General features: G+C 44.2%; 1 protein-coding gene across 1 annotated transcript in view; it reads left to right on the top strand.

Moving 5' to 3' along the window:
- The first annotated feature begins 6320 nt into the window (after positions 1 to 6320).
- LOC142742095 (uncharacterized) overlaps positions 6321 to 21736 on the top strand; it is a 380698-nt gene continuing 365282 nt past the window's right edge. The window contains exon 1 of the mRNA XM_075851566.1: positions 6321 to 6399. Within this exon, the coding sequence (XP_075707681.1) occupies positions 6397 to 6399 (3 nt within the window). The 5' untranslated portion in view covers positions 6321 to 6396. The remainder of the gene's footprint in view (positions 6400 to 21736) is intronic.

Raw genomic sequence — 21736 nt, 5'->3', positions numbered from 1 at the left:
TGTTTTTAGATTGAACAATTTATGCATTTATGATTCCTGTCACATGTATGGGTAATTTAGTCATTCTCAATGTATCTGTTTATAAATTGAGGTATAGAGGTGTATGTAACTGGATAAAGTCATGTATACCTACATCTATGTGTATCCTTATCAGTTTTTGGGTATTATTCTCTATTGTACTATAATACTATATATTATTTTTTGTATGTCCTCAGTATATATATATATATATTTATATTTTTGTTCATATCTGTTTTTGTTTGGGTCAGATATGTCATAACTTGCACTATTGTCACTGTGGACATCAATAGCGTTAAGCTATTGTCTTATCGTATTTTTCTTTCCTTCCTTTCTTTTTATTCTCTTTTCTGTACACAGATTCTCTATTAAGGTTTCGCATTCATATTTTCAAATTTTTTCTCTTCCATATCTATTAATTTATGATATTATATATTTTGGGAGACTAGATATTCATCTCCCTTTCTATATTCAAATTTTTTTGCACGGTTTCTACATACACGTTTAGATTTTTATTTCTTTGTCCCTGTTACGTTAGTGGGGTATTGTTTTGGTATACACATATAATCATTTAAAACACATACGATCCCACTCACATATTTGAAGTCCTTCTATGCGATGAGTGCGCATGCCTGTGTCAGCTGCTGGTGTGACGCTGCCTCCGCTCCGTCTCCTTTGGTGCACTGCGCATGTCCGGAACTCCCGTTACGCGTCGGGAATCCGGATGTGCGCTTCAGCGCCTGGAGGCGGAAGTGGGGCAGTCCTCGCTTCCGGTTGCGTCACGGCGCATGCGCCGAAAATCATTGCTAGTTATCCGTAGATGTATCACAATATAAAAGGGCAGCTAGACATGGTACAGACATGCACATCTCCCCCTGACGAAGCAACTTAACAGCGAAACGTGCGTTGGGGCTAATGTGTTGGAGCGAACACTGATTCTCACTATCTTCATTATGGGTAAGCTGCTGTCATCTGTCTCTGGTAACTAATTGCACTGGCACTTTATTATGAATTTTCTCCTGATTACTCAATGTTTACCTTATTTGATAGTCTTTTTTTCTATCAAGCTTACTTGTTCATACTGTAAAAGGGGAATTTCTGTATTTGATCATAACTAGTGGACAGCATCGCTATTTCCCATGTTCCTACTAGAAATATCAGTAACCGCTCCCAACCTTTTTTACTAGGGTCTTGTCCTTTTTTTCATTCCTTTTAATTGTTTGTGAATATATGTTAATAAAATATTTATCACTTATATATACGTTTGGCTATAAACTCTTTTTTGCGTTGTTGGTATATATTTTGAAGTTGACTATTAGACAATTTATGGGGGGACCTTTCTCTTTCTGTGAAACGTACCTAGCCCACAGTACTAATGCTACTGGAGCATATATATTGACTATGGTCACGGAGATGGGCAATTTAGACGAAAGTCCTTCATTACCCAAGGTTGTCTCTCCTACCAACCCTAGGCTTTGGGGCTTTTGGGGAAACAGACGCACAAGATGGCCCCCGAGGTCGCAATATAGACAGTCCCGAAGTGCGTCTGCGTTGTGTCTCCTGGGTAGATAGCTTAAATTGGTCCATCCTCACAGACTCCTTAGGAGGGTCGGCATCTGAGGACAGCAGGGGTTGCTGCAAAGTAGGGACCGGACTAGGAAGGTCTCCCTCCCGACGAGCTTCTTGGAACCGTTTTCGGATCCTTATAGCAATCCGGGCAGCCAGAAGGATGAGGTCATCCAGGGTAGACGGTAGATCTTGAGAGGCAAGTTCATCCCTAATCTTAGGAGACAGTCCCTGCCAGAATGTAGCCACCAGGGCCTCATTGTTCCACAACAGGGTGCGGAAGTGGATGGCATACTCGCTCACGGAGGTGTCTCCTTGGCGTGGGTTCAGCAAGGAGGCGACTGCAGACGAGACTCGTACAGGCTCCTCAAGCACCGTGCGAAATGTCCGGAGGAACCCCTGGAAGTCACAGGTCTGTGGTCCTTGTCCCTCCCAGATAGGATTCGCCCACGCAAGGGCCCTGCCAGTGAGGAGAGAGATGATAAAAGCGACCCTTGCGCCATCAGATGAAAATGCCCCTGCATACAGGCTGAAGTGGATCTGGCGGTGGTTCAAAAATCCACGACAGGTTCCTGCGTCTCCATCATAGCGGTCAGGAAGTGGCAAAGCAAATCAACACTGCCAGGAGGTGTAGTAGGAGGAACGGCAGCTTGCACCTCCTGCCGACGTGCGATAATGTCCAAGGCCTGGAAGAGATGGTCCTGTCGAAACCGGAGGTCTAGCATATCCGTCCACATCTCTTGTGACGTCATCTTGGTCTTGGATCGACCAACGGGGTCCATGGCCTGAGCGTACTGTCATGTTGGGTACGTGAGGAGGATACTGGGGCAGGCGCTCGCAGACCCATGGCTGCGGCCGTCAGGAGGTGAGTGAGCCTGATGGCCCGCGACCATAGACATGACAGTCTAAAAGACCTTTTACATGGGCCAATGATTCGGCAAATGAGCGTCCATATGAAAACACATGCCCGATCATTGCTGTTTGTAAGGGCAAAGATCAGCCGATGAACGAGAAATTGCTCTTTCATCGGCTGACTATATCGATTATGCAGCAGAAAATATTATCGTTGTCGGCAGCACATCTCCCTGTGTCAACAGTAAGAGGCGCTGCTAACATGATGGTAATGCACAGGGACGAGCAATCGTAGTAACAATCGCTCAGCCCCATATATTACTGATCATAGCTCCTTGTGAAAGTAGCAAACGAGCGCCAATCAACGAGCTGCCTCGTTGGTTAGTTCTCGTTTTCACGGCCCATATCGAGAAGTGTAATAGGACCTTGAAGGCTATAGTAACTGTCACGTAGGGTTCGTGGACCCACTGGGCCGCACTGCCTTGGCGGTGTGGCAGCTGGCCAACAGGGCGCAGGTCAGAGTCTGTAGTTTATATAGGGTACCTGTGGCAGCTCGGACAGTAGCAAGGCAGGCTTGGCAGGAACTAGGCAGCAGGTAGACGTCAGACGTGGAGAAGCAGGACAGGCATGGTATACAGCACAGCACGGCTACAGATAAGCACGGCACTAGATCATGATACAGGTTACAGGAACAGGTAACACTGGGAGCAGGAAACACTAGGGGACCATTTGCAAGACAGACTAGGAATACAGCAACAAAGCTCAGGCGTGGGAGGATGGGGCTGGGACCTTCTTTTAGCCCAGGGTACTTTGATCCAAATAGCTCAATCACAAACATGCTTGCGCTCTGGCTTCTCAAGACTGGACCGAGCTCGTGAGCGCACCCTGGTGGTCACTGTGGAGCAGGACGGCCGTATGCGCAAACATCTCTTGAGAGAAGGGCGTCGATTGGATGGAAGGAGTTTGTGGTCAGCGACCACGGACGTTACAGTAACCTTTGAACATCTTTTTTTTTTTTTTTTTTTTTATAAAACAATGTATTATGGTGTTTAGTGCAACTTTGTGCTTTCTAGATACATAGAAGCTGTAGCTTGCACTCAAACCCAAATACCACACACAGCCCCCCTTGTAGATCGTGCCACACGCAGCCCACGTTGAAGAGAGTGCCACACAGCCCCCCTTGTAGATAGTGCCACACAGCCCTTGTATAATAGTGTCACGCAGTGCCCCTTGTAGATATGTGAAGGGGGCCTAAAGGCCCTTTTACATAAGCCGATGATTGGGCAAATGAGCGTTCATATGAAAGCTCATTCCCGATCATTGCTGTGTGTAGGTGTCACACAGCCCCCTTGTAGATAGTGCCACACAGTCCCTCTTGTAGATAGTGCCACACAGTCCCTCTTGTAGATAGTGCCACACAGTCCCTCTTGTAGATAGTGCCACACAGCCCTGTTGTAGATAGTGACACACAGCCCCCTTGTAGATAGTGCCAGAAAGTCCCCCCTTGTAGCTAGTGCCACACACACTCCCTTGTAGATAGTGACACACGTCCCCTATTGTAGATAGTTCCACTCAGCACTCCTTGTAGATGGTGCCACACCCCCCTCTTGTACATAGTGCCACACAGCCACACCTTGTAGATAGTGCCACACAGTCCCACGTGTAAATAGTGCCACACAACCACCTTGCAAATAGTGCCACACGTCCCCTCTTGTAAATAGTGCCACAGTCCCCTCTTGTAGATTGTGCCACACAGTCCCCGTTGTAGATAGTGCCACACAGCCCCACTTGTAAATAGTGCCACACGTCCCCTCTTGTAAATAGTGCCACACGTCCCCTCTTGTAGATTGTGCCACACAGCCCCCCTTGTAAATAGTGCCAGACCCCCTCTTGCAGATAGTGCTACACAGTCCCCCTTGCACATAGTGCCACACAACCACCCCTTGTAGATAGTGCCACACAGCCCCCCTTGTAGATAGTGGCACACAGACCCCCATGTAGATAGTGCCACATGTCCCCTCTTGTAGGTAGTGCCACACATCGCTTTTGTAGATAGTGCCACACAGCCCCCCTCATAGATAATGCAACACAGCCCCTTTTGTAAATAGTGCCACACAGCCCCTCTTGTAGTCAGTGCCACAAAGCCCCCCTTGTAGATAGTGCCACAAAGCCCCCCTTGTGCCACAAAGCCTCCCTTGAAAAATAGTGCCACACCGCCCTCCTTGTAGATAGTGCTAGGAAGCCCCCTTGTAGATAGTGCTACAAAGCCCCACTTGTAGATAGTACCACACAGCCCCCTTGTAGATAAGGCCACACAGCCCCCATTGTAGATAGTGCCACACAGCCACCCTTCGTAGATAGTGCCACACAACCCCCCCTTGTAGATAGTGACACACAGCCCCCCTTGTATAATAGTGCCACATGTCCCCTCTTGGAGATAGTGCCACACAGCCTAGTGCAAGACCCCCTCTTGTAGATAGTGCTACATAGCCCCCCTTGTACATAGTGCCACACAGCCACCCATTTTAGATAGTGCCACACAGCCCCCTTGTAGATAGTGGCAAACAGGCCCTCTTGTAGATAGTGCCACATAGCCCCCCTTGTAGTTAGTGCCACATAGCCCCCTTATAGATAGCGCAACACAGCCTCTCTTGCAGTTAGTGTCACACAGCCCCCCTTGTAGTTAGTGCCACTCAGCCCCCCTTGTAGTTAGTGCCACATAGCCCCCTTGTAGATAGTGCCACTCAGTCCCCCTAGTAGATAGTGTCACACAGCCCCACAAACAAATAAACAAACATTGTACTTACCTAGCCCCATTCCCATGACGGATGGAGCTGCTCCACAGCCTCGAGATGCCAAGACCCTTGCATAGGCCGGCGTGATCCAGTGACATCACACTGGCCTGAGCAGGGATTCAGTCCCATCGTCTTATAGGCTGCAGGCAAAATGTGGTCTGTAGCCTAGTGAATGGCAGAGCAGGGAGCTACTCTGCCATAGTATTCAATTGTATTCAATAGTATTCAATAGTATTCAATTGTATCTGCATCCTGAGGATGCAGATACAATTGAATGTAGCAGTAGAATGTAGCTAGCGATGCCACCAGGCATGAGGGTGCCCGTGCCGCCCGGCCCATAAATGTTATGTGCCAGATGGCACGGTCCCCCTCATGCTGCGGGCCCCTTAGCAGCCGCTATGGCTTCTATAGGGGTAGATTACAGCAGTGTTTTTTATTTAGAAAATCTTGCGAAGTTACACTGTAAACTGTCATTTAAAATTACGCTTGCCTTGCTGTAAATCTCACACAAACGTTACCGAGGTGTCAGGATTCTGAATAGACATCACGTCCTGGCTGGAGGTAATGTATATTCACTGTCAGGACACTTGAGTAACGTTAATGTGTGAGTGTGTATGTGGCTGCACATAGTGATCTAGTAAGAGCACTATGTGCTGTGTAAATGAATGGGGAGAAGTGTATGACGCTGATTCATCAGCGTCATACACTTCTCTCCACAACGCCCACTTGGTCAAAAAATAAAACACGCCCAGTTGTCCATTAAGAAAGTCATTAGCATAAAGCTAAAATAGGTCATAACTCTGTCAAAATGATCGTTTTTCTAAATAAAAAACACTGCTGTAATTTACATTACAGCGTGATCATATTATGTAGAAGATAGGCCACTTGTAATGTGGTGACAGAGCCTTAAGAAGACAAACAAACCAGCACTGCCCTCACTTGATATTGAGAACACCAAAGCCCAGACTAGAGCTGATTTTAAAAACTCACTTCCTGAAATTGCACAGTATGTTGAAATTGTGAAACAGCTTCCTTTTGTTTTAGAACCTGCCCACAATTAAAGATATTACAAAATGCCAGTGGTTTATATGGGAGTTCACTTGTTCCTCATTTACAACAATCCTTCGACAAGAGACAACAGTGATCCTAGAACTTCTGCAACAACATGGTGTGTTTTTCTGTTTTTTTTTACTCTTTTATTAACTGAACACTTAAAAACATTTTCTAAGGAGACCATCATCTGAGTGTAGAATCTAAAGCTGTGTGGAATGTTGATAAGCAACACAAAGTACAGGCTCTCCCCGCAGTTGTGCAACTATAGGTTTTATGCAGGAGGATACATCTAAGGAAGAATAATGTATATTAGTGAAAATATGATATCATGAAAGAAGTTTGGTATAAAAAGATGGTGCTTAATTTACTATTGGAATTGAAATATTATATGAACTGGTCAGTTTTTGTTGTTTTTTTTTTAACAAGGCATCAGCATTTTCTTCCTTGCAACATACTTTTCTACAGCTTGTGTTCCCTAACAAAAACAGAGGAATTTTAATTCCTTTGACCTCCCTGTAATTTTATCAGAATACTCATTGTTATGAAGGGAATTTTCGTGTTACGTAAGCACTAGATGCCTTGTGTGTTTTGTTAACATGATACTAGTAATGCCCCACATGACCAATGAAGGGATATATATATATATATATATATATATATATATATATATATATATATATAATAAATAAAAATATATACGGTTGTATTAGGGTATGTTCACACGCAGAGTCAAAAACGTCTCAAAATATGGAGCTGTTTTCAAGAGAAAACAGCTTCTGATTTTCAGAAGTTTTTTGTGCCACTCACGATTTTCGAGACGTTTTTTTACGGCCGTTTTTGGAGCTTTTTTCAATAGAGTCTATGGAAAACGGCTCCAAAAACGTCCCAAGAAGTGTCCTGCGCTTCTTTTTCGTGGCCATTTTTTTACGCGTAAAAAAACGCAGCGAAAAACGCTCCGTCGGAAAAGAACACCGTTTTCCCTTTGAAATCAATGGGCAGATGTTTGGAGGCGTTCTGATTTTTCGGCCGTTTTTCAAGCGTTTACGGCCCGAAAAACTAACGAAAATAGGCCATGTGAACATACCCAAAAAGTGATACATAATATATTAAAAAGTCTAATTATTTTGTAGAACAGAGTGTAACAGAAATTGACTGCACTAATCTGCTCGTTTCAGTGCTTGAGAACAATTTAAAGATTTGTACCTTTGCAACCATAATGTTTGTTGCTCTAGTCTAATGCATCTAATAAAAAAAAAAAAAAAATGAAGCAACTGCAATTAGTGTTAAAAAATATCATCGTTTTGTGTCTACAGCTTTTATGCAGTTCTATATTTCTCCATGGTTACAAACTTCAAACAAACCTATGTTGAAGTCTGATCCTTCAGTCATTGTTTTCCTCCAATCCAATGACGTCACTTCTGGGCTCTTTGACCATGGAGTCTAGTTTCCTAAGGGCTAATGCAGATGACCATATTATGGCTCTGCCAAACCTCAGAGACACACGGATGTGTAATGTGCAGTCTATTGAGCCTTACTCTGATTTCCTACAGAGGCCTGCGGAAGGTTTTTCTGTCGGATCGTGGAAAGCTACCGGTATATTCCAGATGTATTCTTCCCTAGAAGCAATGCTTCTAGTTGAGAATAGCGCAGTGCATACGGAGGTACCATACGCTGCCACACAGATTGTCTATGACTCCATAGTACAGTGTTGTAAGTGTAGCGTCCATGGCTACGGGCCGTCGGGTTTACTTTACTTTACTCTACTTCGTGTCACGCCGTGTGTCATCGGCCATGTCCGGAGGAATTCGCCATGTCTGGCGCAACCTGCGGCTTCTGTGCCATCCGCCACGTTTGGCGTTACCTGCTGCACCCATCTCCATCTGTACCAGAGCTGCGGCCACTGTCTGGACTATCCAGGTACCCTTGTGCAGGACATTGTATTGCTGGGGTTCCCTGTTTGGCCAGCTGCCTCCCCGCTACGGCGGTACGGCCTAGTGGGTCCACAAACCCGCTATGTGATAGTAAGTACTTCGAATGCTGCTGTACAGCTTCCATGCACACAGATCTGCCTGTATGAGACCTAAACCTTATTGGGGAAACACAGGATGGGATGGAATTAAAAAAAAACTGTTAACCCCTAATGATAGCAATTTTCCAGGGTTTTTTTTCCCCCAAAAGCCATAACTTTTTTTACTTTTCATCAAGGTAGCTGCATTAGGGCTTTTTTTTTTTTTTTTGGAGAAGAGTTGCATGTTGTTCAATAGCAGCAGTTTGGGGGTACATATATTGTATTATGTAACTTTTATTACATTTTTTTGGGAGGTGGTGAAAAAAAACAGTACTCCTGACATTATTGTTTTTAGGGCGTTCACGATGCGGTATAATTGACATGATAGCTTTATTCTGCATGGTAGCTGTGATTACGGCAACCAAATTTATATTTTTTAATGTTTTTCTAGCACATTAACCCCATACCCCAACATATTTATACAAATGTATTTGTTTTTGTTTAGCTGCATTCAAAGACCTATACATTTTTTTATTTTTCTGTCAGCAGAGCTTTATGTTGAATTGTTTTTTGTGGGATGGCTTATCGTTTTCATTGGTAGGGTGCATATAGCTTTTTGATTACTTTATAATCTTGTTTTTCTGCTGGATGAACAAAAAAACCGCAATCTTAGCCTTGTTTCTAATTTTTTTGCACAACTTTTAACTTTTTTTTCTAAAACCCTTTTTTAACCCACTATGGGACTTGAAAATGTGATTATCTTATTGTTTCTATAATACATTGCTATACTTTTGTATTACAATGTATAATACCTCTGGCAGGGCATAACAGGCGCATAATAAGCTTATGGTCATGGCAGACCTAGGGGCCATTTTCAGGCCCCCGACTGCCAACCCATCTAAACCTGGCGACCGCATCACAGGGTGACAGAACCACTAGATGCCGCAGTCAGCATTAATCGTGGTATCTGAGAAGTAAAACTTTCGGGATCAGAGTTACCTCCGATCCCAGCAGTTAAGGCATGCTGTCGGCTTCCGCCATTATTGTGACGTACTATTTCGACAGTTTGTGGGAACTATATAGTTCCCACGACTTATACTACATCACAGGGCAGGAAGGGGTTAATATTCATAGAGCTAGGGCTTTTGATAGATTGGTAAAAGGGAGTTATTGTGGAGGAATTAATATTTAAGGCCCCGTGCACACACAGTGAATTTCTTGTGGCTTTTCCATCCCGATTCGCTGGTGAAAAATCTGCTGAGGAGGGTTGTTGCAGGCAAGTGAATAAGGCCTTATTCACATGAACGTGTCTGTTTTGTGTGCGTAAAAAATGCAGCGTTTTTCTTGCATTGCAGTTCCGTGTGACATCTGTGTACAGTGCGTGTCTGCATTTTTTACACGCGTATGTCATCAGTATGTCACACGTTTTTTACGTCAGCAAAATAAACTGAAGGAGGTGTTTTTGTTTTCCTCATCATTTCTTTAGCAACTGTTGCGTGAAAAACTCATGGCACACGGATGTGCGTCCGTGTGGTGTCCATGATTTTCACGCACCCATTAACTTCAATGGGTGCGTGATGAACAAAAAATGCACAAGTATAGGCTGTAAGTATACGCTGCGTGAAAAGACTGAATGGCCCCATTGAATTGCATAGGTCTGTGTTACGTCCGTTGTTTTAATGCGCGTAACACGGAAGTGAAATACGCTCGTGTGAATAAGGCCTAAGATTCCAAAAATCTCACCCACATGCTGCTGAACATTTTTCAAGCGAAAATCAGAGCAATGTAGAAGGGGCAAAATCCACATGCAACACATGCAGAATTTGCTGTGGAAACTCTGGACCCACACCAGCCAAAGCTTGGGACATGGCACTGTGACATCTCAAAAGTTTTGTGAATTGAGTTAACTTTTAAATTCAGCTGCTTTGTGGCATATGTGTAAAAGTAGGCTGAGATATAAGTATAATTTTTAAGGCTTATATTTCATAGATTCACTTAGGTAATGAAAGGTTCCTCAGTTTGCTGTTTTGTTTTATAAACAAAGGATTGGGTATGTTGAATTTCAACATGATTGATAATTCTTCTCCCCGACATCTGATGGGTCAGAGTACTCTCATACACATTAGTCTGTAAGTTGTGCCGAAATTGACAGGTTCGGCACAGTTTTCTGTAATGTTTGTGGGCACCCTATAGGACGTCTCCACGCAGTCGTCTCCACACAGTCCAGCATGGCTATCACAGCAATACCCATTGCTAAACATAATTGTTTATTGATTTCAATATGCATCCTGCAATGTTTTGGTAAAACAGGAAAAACATTGTAGTTTCCCCTTAAAAGGGCCTGTTCACATCAGCGTTAGGTTCCGTTGATGGGTTCCTCCAGAAATTCCCATCAAAGGAAAGGCAAACGGAAACCACTGATTTCAATGGTAATGCTTCTGTTGCTAATGGTTTCCGTTTGTCTCCATTCCGTAAGGTTTCAGATTTTTGATGGAAACAATAGCGCAGTCGTCTGCGCTATTGCAAACGGAAGCTATGGTTTCCGTTTGCCTTTCCTCTGATGGAACCCATCAACGGAACCTAAGGGTATGTGCACACACTAATTACGTCCGTAATTTACGGACGTATTTCGGCCGCAAGTACCGGACCGAACACAGTGCAGGGAGCCGGGCTCCTAGCATCATAGTTATGTACGACGCTAGGAGTCCCTGCCTCTCTGCAGGACAACTGTCCCGTACTGTAATCATGTTTTCAGTACGGGACAGTAGTTCCACGGAGAGGCAGGGACTCCTAGCATCGTACATATGTATGATGCTAGGAGCCCGGCTCCCTGCACTGAGTTCGGTCCACTACTTGCGGCCGAAATACGTCCGTCAATTACGGACGTAATTAGTGTGTGTGCACATACCCTAACGCTGATGTGAATACACCCAAACACATTACAATCAGCTTTTAACATAAACAGCACATAAACTGTGATTGACTATTGTAAAAATACCGATACAGAGTCTAGTGCACACAAGAACGTAGTTTTTGGCCATAGTATCTGATTTTAAGTTGTTTTTTTTTTCTTCTTTTATTTTAAAGCAGGTCTGAACATGAAAGCAGTGATCAGATTAGTTGCTATGGGTAACATGGGCTTACTAAATGGGAGTGCTTAATATCTGCTCTGAAGAATTACTTTAAAATGTATTCCTATAGATAACTAGTATAAAATTAAACCCTCACATAGCTTACATCTAATGTTAAAATCCAATAAATGACAAAAAAATGGCATAAAATATACAAAGCTTGAGCGGTCAATTTCAAAATTATATTAAGACTAAATAATAAAATCTGTAAAACAATGATAAAGTTGACTAAAATACATGGTAAACAAATCCCAAAAAATCTTGAACTATATAAATGCGATTACAACTCATCCGGCAAAAAACAAGCCCTGGAATGTGAAAAAAGAAAAAAAACAAAACGCTGTGTGCTAAATAGCAGGGCGGTTTTCTATTGAAAGCAATGGGAGTCTTTTTACAGGCAGTTTTCTTTCTGATTTAGTTGCGGAAAACGCTTCGGAAACAGCGTGAAAATTCGACCGTGTAAATAGGTCCTATAGCTCCCTGCACATGCTGCATGTCTTGTTACAGAAATCCATACACAGCAGAATCAACCCCATTCAGATGAATGGTACATATTCTACAGCGAGTGCAGGGGGCTTTAATGTAAGGCCTCGTTCACATCAGCGTCAGGTTCCTTTCATGGGTTCCGTTAGACCTTTCTGTCTGCGGAACCCATGAACGGAAAGACAAACGGAAACCATACCTTCCGTTTGCATTACCGTTGATTTGAACGGTAATGCTTCCATTGGAAATAGTTTCCGTTTCTCTCCGTTCCGTAAGGTTTCAGTTTTTCCAAGTTTAAACTTCTATGGGGCCTTTTTGTACCCTTTTATGCCTCAAATTTCATATGGAAGCATACAGATTTTTTTGTCTGTGTGTTTTAATATGTTCTGTATTTATGCATAAACCAACAGTGCATACTGTTTCGTAGTACGGAGCCACAGTGACTCTTGGTGCCTCTGTGCAGCCTCCTGCACGCGGCTCTGCCATGTACATGAGGCCCAATAGTTATAGTATCTAAACCCATGCCTCCAAGTTATCTTGGAACCAGCAGGACAGTCACGGATTCCAGACACAGTCCAGACTCAGGAGACCTGCAAAGACATCTCCTCTATTTGTCATGAGAACTGGGCGAGTATTTATTTTATTATATTTAGGAGTCACTATGAAGGCATTATACTGTGTGGGGAGGCACTATAGGGGCATTATACTGTGTGTGGGGAGCACTATGGAGGCATTATATTGAGTGTGGGAGCACTATGGAGGCATTATAATGTGTAGGGGGCACTATGAGGGCATTATACTTTGTGTGGGGAGGCACAATGGGGCCATTATATTGTGTGTGTGGGGCACTATGGGACATTATACTGTGTGGGGGGCACTATGGGGGCATCATTACTGTGAGGTAGCTATCGCGGCCTCATACTGTGTCGGAGACACTAATGGGCCTCATAATGTGTGGGGGCACTAGGGGGCTTCATACTGTGTAGTGGGAGCTGTGGAGGCATGGAACTGTGCGCAGGCACTATGGGGGCATAGTACTGTGTGCAGGCACTATGGGGGCGTGATACTGTGTGCAGGTACCATGGGGCATGATACTGTGTGGGGGCACTACTGGGCATGATACTGTGTGCAAGCACTACTGGGGCATTATACTGTGTGGGTTCATCTATGGTGGCATGATACTGTGTGGGGGCACTTTGGGGGCTCCATACTGTGTGGTGAGAACTTTGGAGGCATGATACTGTGTGCAGAAACTATGGGTCCTTATACTGTGTGGGGACATGATACTGGGCGGGGGAACTACAGGCGCAAGATACTGTGTGAACACTACAGGGGCATGATACTGTGGGGGATCAATGGGAGCATAACACTGTGTGGGGGCACTATGGTCTTGATACTGTGTTCGGGCACTATGGACATTATCCAGTAGCCTAGTAAATGGCAGAGCAGGGAGATACCTCCCTGCTCTGCCATAGGATTCAATGGTATCTGCGTCCCGAGGACGCAGATACTATTGAATGTAGCATCACTACCACTGTAGCAGCCATAGCGACTGCTAGCGGGGCCACCGGGCATGGGAGGGATCGTCCTGGCAGGAGGCACGGGCGCCCTCATGTCCAGTGGCACCACTAGCAGCCGCGAAAAAGACGTGCATGTCACTTCTTGAGCTGTTTTTGGAGCAGTTTTTCATTGACTCTATTGAAAAACAGTTCCAAAAACGGCCGTAAAAAAACGCTGCGAAAATCGCGAGTTGATAAAAAAAACCATTTGAAAATCGGGAGCTGTTTTCCCTTGAAAACAGCTCCATATTTTCAGACGTTTTTGAGTTTGTGTATGCACATACCCTGAAGGTATGTTCACACGCTTAACAAAAAATGTCTGAAAATATGGAGCTGTTTTCAATGAAAACAGCTCCTGATTTTCAAACGTTTTTTCTATCAATGATTAATTTATATAAATATATTAATGGCACATACAAAAAATATGGTGAAATCCTGTTCCATGTAAAACCCCCTCAAAAAACAAGGGGGCACTCCCTCCGTCTGGGAAAAAAAGGTTCAACCTGCAGAGGCGACAAGCCTTCTTTACTGTGAGAACTGTGAATCTATGGAATAGTCTTCCGCAGGAGCTGGTCACAGCAGGGACAGTAGATGGCTTTAAAAAAGGGTTAGATAATTTCCTAGAACAAAAAAATATTAGCTCCTATGTGTAGAAATCTTTTACTTCCCTTTTCCCATCCCTTGGTTGAATTTGATGGACATGTGTCTTTTTTGAGCCGTACTAACTATGTAAGGCTAAGTTCACACAGAGTTTTTTGACGCAGAAACCGCGCCAAAAAACTTGTCAAAAACGGCCCAAAAATGCCTCCTGTTGATTTCAATGGGAGGCGGGGGCGGTTTTCTCCTGCGAGCGGTAAAACCGCCTCGCGGGAGAAAGAAGTGACATGCCCTATCTTCGGGCGTTTCCGCCTCTGACCTCCCATTGACTTCAATGGGAGGCAGAGAAAGCGTATTTCGCTACGTTTTATGCCCGCGGCGCTTAATGGCCGAGGGTGAAAAACGCCGCGAAAATCGGCGTGCAGGGAGAGGAAAATCTGCCTCAAACTTCCAAACGGAATTTTGAAGCAGAAATTCCGCCTGCAAAAAACTCTGTGTGAACATAGCCTAACTATGTAAAACAGCCCGTGATTTTCAGGCGTTTTTGAAGCTCAAAATGAAGTTTCTTTTAATTTGGAGCTTCTTTTGAGGCGTTTTTCATAGTGTTCAATGGAAAATCAGCTCCAAAAAACGCCTCAAGAAGTGACATGCACTTCTTTTTACGGAGCGTCTTTTTACGCTACGTTTTTCAAAAAAGACGCCCCATATGAACTAAATACTGTTTTCCCCATTGATTTCAGTTGGCAGATGTTTGTAGGCGTTCAGCTTCCGTTTTTTCTGGCGTTTTTCGAGACTTAAACGCCCCGAAATACACCTGAAAACACTGCGTGTGAACATACCCTCAAATTTATACTGATAGTCTCCTTAAAGAGGCTCTGTCACCACATTAGAAGTGGCCTATCTTGTACATAATGTGATCGGCGCTGTAATGTAGATTACAGCAGTGTTTTTTTATTTAGAAAAACGATCATTTTTGACGGAGTTATGACCTATATTAGCTTTATGCTAATGAGTTTCTCAATGGACAACTGGGCGTGTTTTACTATATGACCAAGTGGGCGTTGTACAGAGGAGTGTATGACGCTGACCAATCAGCGTCATACACTTCTCTCCATTCATTTACACTGCAGATAGCGATATATCTATATCGCTATCTGCAGCCACATACACAAACACTAACATTACTGCAGTGTCCTGATAATGAATATACATTACCTCCAGCCAGGACGGGATGTGTATTCAGAATCCTGTCACTTCTCTGCACGTCTCTGTAATTTACAGCATAGTAAGCGTAGTCTCGCGAGATTACGCTGTAAACTGTCATTTACAGCGAGATCTCGCTGTGTTGTGCTGTAACTCACAGAGACGCTACAGAAGTGGTCAGGATTCTGAATACACATCACGTCCTGGCTGGAGGTAATGTATATTCATTGTCATGACACATGTGTAGCGTTATATAGTGTGTTTATGTGACTGCACATAACTATATAGCTATATCGCTATCTGCAGTGTAAATTAATGGAGAGAAGTGTATGACGCTGATTGGTCACTGATTGGTCAGCGCCATACACTCCTCTGTACAACGCACACTTGGTCACATAGTAAAACATGCCTAGTTGTCCATTGAGAAACTCATTAGCATAAAGCTAATATAGGTCATAACGGCATCAAAAATGATAATTTTTCTAAATAAAAAACACTGCTGTAATCTACATTACAGCGCCGATCACATCATGTACAATATAGGCCACTTATAATGTGGTGACAGAGCCTCTTTAATGATGGGTTCACACATCCTGGTCAAAATGTGTGTGGTTTTTTTTTTTTTGCAAACCGCAGCAAAATGTAACTGTGACGTGTGAACCGAGCCTAAAGGGGTTTTATGGCAATTTAATAGACTTTGTTTCAATAAGATCTGTGATTGAATAGAAAATCGGTGCAACTGTGTCAGTTGGATGATCAGGACAGGCTTTTGACCCCTGGATATAAACCAAATGTTTCCATCCACTGACATCAAACACACCTTTTAAATAGGACCTGTTATCTCCGCAGAAATGGTAATCTTCTGCCATACCTCCAATGCCCCTTTCCCTCCGATTCCAGCGCCGTTTATTTTGAGTATGATGATTCCTCAGTTGCTTTGCAATCAGCCTCCATTCCCCCTGCATTCAGCCTTTTCATGTCAGCAGCTGATATTGTAATTTATGAATAAATTGACAACTGGGCGGTCTTCACAGCCCCAACTTCAACGAGGCGTGAACCTGAGTCGCAACTGGTACCTCGAAAAACTCATGAAAGGGTAACTAAACGTTTGACAAACTTCTGACATGTCATAGTGACATGTTAGTAGTTTAGATTGGTGGGGGTCCAAGCACTGAGAACTGTTTTAGAGATTGGTGGGGGTCTCAGTGCCCGGACCCCCACCAATCAAAACTTCTGACGTCACTATGACATGTCAGAAGTTTGTCGAACGTTAAGTTACCCTTTAGGCCTCATTCACACGGCAGGGTTTCCCGGCCGGGTGCCGGCCGTTCATAAATCGGCCGGCACCCGGCTGCATTAGCAATAATAGACCCCTAATGGGGCTATTCACACGACCGATTTTTTGACGGCCGGGAAAACCGCCCGTCAAAAAATAGGACATGCTCTATCTTCGCCCGGGTACCCGGCCGCCCGGCTCCCATAGAAGTCTATGGGGCCGGGTAATACCCGGCCATCACCGGGATGTGTCCCGAGTGACGGCCGGGTTTTCCGGCTCTTGCGCTCTATCTCCTCCTCCTCACAGCGCAGAGTGCATGTGAGGAGGAGGAGTTGATGCCATTCTGACGAATGGCATCGCTGTACACGGTGTGGCAGGGCCGGGGTGTACAGCAGGTGGAGGGAGCGCTGCGCTGGCTCCCTTCTCCTGCTTCTTTTAAAAGGGCCCTGGCCCGGCGACACCTTTGATGGCGCCGCTAGCAGCTGCAGCAGCTGCTGCTGCTGCTACTACTGTAGCGACGCCACTATAGCAGAGCGGGGAGGTATCTCCCCGCTCTACTATGTGCTAGCCGCACTTTAGCTCCTTGAAGGAGTGGAATCCCCGTGTGTTCGGGGATTCCGCTCCTGGACAGAGCGCTTGATGTCTCTGTCCATATCTGGGCAGTGACATCAGGGGAAACTCCTGAAGCGGAATCCCCGAACACATGGGGATTCCCCTTCAGGAGTTGCCGCTGATGTCACTGTCCGGATCTGCCCGGCCCGGCACGGATGCATAACTTTATGCAAACCGGCCGGGCAGAATGGCCGATTTTACCGGCCGGCACTCGGGCTCGGACGCGACCCGGTCGTGTGAATCCCGCCTTAATATTTGATTAAGCTATTGCGTTTGTGTATAATTATTTTATCCATTTAATAAATCGTGTATTAACCCCTTCCCGACATTTGCCGTACATGTACGTCATGGAAAGCATTGACTTCCCGCAAAATGGCGTACATGTACGTCAAATGTTTGGCACCGGCTCAGAAACTGAGTCGGTGCCATCATCACCGGATCTCAGCTGTATCTTACAGCTGACATCCGACTGTAACGGCGGGGACCGAAATTAGCTTCGATCCCCGCCATTAACCCCTTAAGTGCAGCGCTCAAACGCGATCGCTGCACTTAAGGTGTTTGCAGCTCATCGGAGCCCCAGCAATGAAATTGCCGGGGTTCCGGTGGCTGCAATGGCAACCGGAGGCCTAATACTGGCCTCCCGGTCTGCCTAGCACCGAAGCCGGTCAAGATCCGCCCGGCGGCGGAGCCTGATTGGCTTCCGTAGCTGCAGGCAAGATGGCGCCGGGTCAGGAGCTGATCCGGCGTCATCAGCGGTGGATGTCAGCTGTACTGTACAGCTGACATCCACCTGTAACGGCAGGAACCGGAGCTAGCTCCGATCCCTGCCATTAACCCCTTTGATGCAGCAATCGAAAGCGATTGCTGCATCGTAGCGGTTACTAGCAGATCGCCAGCCCTGACAGGCAATCGGGACTGGCGACTGCTGTTATGGCAACAGGAGACACAATGGTCTCCTGCTCTGCCATTACGGAAGCCGATTTAGGCCCCGCCGGGAGGCGAAGCCTAATCGGCTTGCTGTCAGTGAATGACTGACAGATCTAATACATTGCACTACAAAGGTAGTGCAATGTATTAGAAAAAAAAATATCTGACCGTTGGACCTTCAAGTCCCCTAGTGGGACTTGAAGAAAAGTGTAAAAAAAGTATAAAAAAGTGTAAAAAAAAGTGCAAAAAATAAAAGTTTGAAAACAATAAAAGTTTCAAGTAATCAAATAAAACACAATCCCCCTTTTACTCTTATCAAGTCCTTTATTATTGAAAAATAATAATAAACCATATGTATTTGGTATCGCCACGACCGTAACGACCTGAGGTATCAAAATATTGTATTATTTATTGCACGCGGTGAACAGCGTAAAAAAAACCGTAAAAAACGTTACCAGAGTTTCTGTTTTTTAGTCACTTTGCCCTACAAATATTTGAATAAAAAGTGATCAAAAAGTCGCACGTATCCAAAAATGGTACCTATAAAAACTATAGCTCGTCCCGCAAAAAACAAGCAATCATACACCTCCGTCGACAAAAAAATTAAAACGTTATGGTTCTCACAACTTGGCGACAGAAAAAAAATACATTCTTTTTACAAAAGTAATTTTATTGTGAAAAAAGTTGTAAAACATAAAAAAATGCTATAAAATAGGTATCGCCGGAATCGGACTGACCTGCAGAATAAAGTTAACATGTAATTTATAACGCATGGTGAATGCTGTATAAAAAAAATGAAAAAAGCTGTGCCAGAATTGCATTTTTTTGTTTACCTGGAATCCCAAAAAATAGGATAAAAGGTGATCAAAAAGTCACATGTACCCCAAAATGGTACCAATAATAACTACAGCTCGTCCTGCAACAAACCAGCCCTCATACCGCTACGTCTATGAAAAATAAAATTAGTTATGGCTCCAATAAGTCAGGAAATAAAAAAATATGCAGTTGTGCCCGAGGGGAACATTTCTTCAGTTTGAAGAGGCGATTTATCAAGGACCTAAAATTAGGGAACCAGGAAAGGGAGGGCCCAAACATATCCGCTGGAAGCGACGGTGCCCGTATTATACCAGGACAACACTTCCCAGCAAAATTCCTCAAACTACAAAGGTGCGGAGTGTGGACCAAAAGGGGGATAAGAAATGACACCATTTATCAGTGCGACACTGGCCTGTGCGGAAAGGATTGCTTCACAGCATAACACACATCTATGGATTATTATTATTTTTTCATACCACCTGACTATGCCCCTTATATACTCCGCCCCGCTTACATGTACCCCCACATTATAAAACACCAGCAATACTCAAACAAATTTAGTACCAAGCAAAATCCGCTCTCCAAAAGCCAAATGGTGCTCCCTCGGCTCTGAACCCTACAGCGTGCCCAAACAGCAGTTTCCTTCAACATATATGGCATCGTCATACCCGGGAGAACCCTTTTAACAATTTTTGGGGTGTGTGTCTCCAGTGTCATAAGCTGGGCATGACATATTTGCCACTGAATGGCATATCTAGGGAAAAATATAAATTTTTAATTTGCACCATCCGCAGTGCATTCATTTATGGAAAAGACCTGTGGGGTGAAAATCCTCACTACACCTCTTAATAAATGCCTTGAGAGGTGCAGTTTCCATAATGTGGTCACTTCTCAGGGGTTTCTTTATATTATTTCACATCTGAGCCTCTGCAGTTGTGAACCAATACTTTGTAAATCGCCAAATTAGGCCTCCACTCCGCATGGTACTCTTCACTCCTGAGCCCTGTCATATGTCCAGCAAATGATTAGGGCCACATGTAGGGTGTTTCTAAAACCGGGAAACACCGCATAATAATTAGAGGGCTGTCTTGTTATGGTGGCACAAGCCGGGCACCACATATTGGCATATCTATGGAAGAAAATCCCATTTTCACTCTGCAACATCGAGTGAACACTAATTTCTACAAAACACCTGCAGGGTTAAAATGCTTACTACACCCCTTGGTAAATGCATTGAGGGGTGTCGTTTCAAAAATGGGGTCACTTTTGGGGGGTTTCCACTGTTTTGGGCCCACAGGCGCCCAGAAACCAATCCAGCAACATCTGCACTCCAAATGGCGGTCCTTTCCTTCTGAGCCCTGCCGTTTGCCCAAACAGCAGTTTATGACCACATATGGGGTATTGCCGTACTCGGGAGAAATTGCTTTACAAATTTTGGGTTCTTTTTTTCCTTTATTTGTTGAGAAAATGAAAAAATTATTGAAGAAAAAGGACTGTTTTTATTTTCACTGCCTAATTCTAATAAATTCTATAAAACGTCTGTGGGGTCAAAATGCTTACTACACCCCTAGATGAATTCCTCAAGAGGTGTAGTTTCCTAAATGGAGTCCCTTTTTGGGCGTTTTCATTGTTTTGTCCCCTCAGGGGCTTTGCAAATGTGACATGGCCTCCGCAAACCATTCCTGCTAAATGTTATCTCAAAAAGCCAAATAGTGCTGTTTCCCTTCTAAGCCCTGCCGTGTGTCCAAACAGCCGTTTATTACCACATGTGGGGTATTGTTTTACTCGGGAGAAATTGCTTTACAAATTTTGTGGTGCTTTTTCTCCTTCAGTCCTTCTGGAAATGAGAAAAAATTAGCTAAACCTAGATTTTTTTTTTTTTTAAATGTAGATTATTATTTTCAGGGCCTACTTCCAATATTTTCTGCAAAAAAACTGTGGGGTCAAATCGCTCACTATACCCCTAGATAATTTCCTCAATGGGTGTAGTCTCCAAAATGGGGTCACTTGTGGGGGGTTTCTACTGTTTTGTCCCCTCAGGGGCTTCGTAAATGTGACATGGCCTCCGCAAACCATTCCTGCTAAATGTGGACTCCAAAAGCCAAATGGCGCTCTTTCCCTTCTAAGCCCTGCCGTGTGTCCAAACAGCCGTTTATTACCACATGTGGGGTATTGTTTTACTCGGGAGAAATTGCTTTACAAATTTTACGGTCCTTTTTCTCCTTCAGTACTTGTGGAAATGAGAATAAATTAGCTAAACCTACATTTTCTTTGAAAAAATTTAGATTATCATTTTCACAGCCTACTTCCAATAATTTATGCAAAAAACCTGTGGGGTCAAAATGCTCACTATACCCCTAGATAATGTCCTCAATGGGTGTAGTTTCCGAAATGGGGTCACTTGTGGGGGGTTTCCACTGTTTTGTCCCCTCAGGGGCTTTGTAAATGTGACATGGCCTCTCAAACCATTCCTGCTAAATTTGAGCTCCAAAAGCCAAACGGCGCTCTTTCCCTTCTAAGCCCTGCCGTGTGTCCAAATATCCATTTATTACCACATGTGGTGTATTGTTTTACTCGGGAGAAATTGCTTTACAAATTTTGCGATGCTTTTTCTCCTTTAGTCCTTGTGGAAATGAGAAAAAAAATCGCTAAACCTACATTTTCTTTGAAGAAATGTTGATTTTAATTTTCACGGCCTACTTCCAATAATTTCTGTAAAAAATCTGTGCGGTCAAAATGCTCACTACACCCCTAGATAATTTCCTTGAGGTGTCTAGTTTCCCAGATGGGGTCACTTTTGGGGGATTTTCACTGTTTTGGCACCGCAAGAGCCCTTCAAA

The sequence above is a fragment of the Rhinoderma darwinii genome, chromosome 1 (assembly GCF_050947455.1).
Source record: "Rhinoderma darwinii isolate aRhiDar2 chromosome 1, aRhiDar2.hap1, whole genome shotgun sequence".
NCBI classification, from domain to species: Eukaryota; Metazoa; Chordata; class Amphibia; order Anura; family Rhinodermatidae; genus Rhinoderma; species Rhinoderma darwinii.
This window is presented reverse-complemented; position numbering and strand designations above follow the sequence as displayed.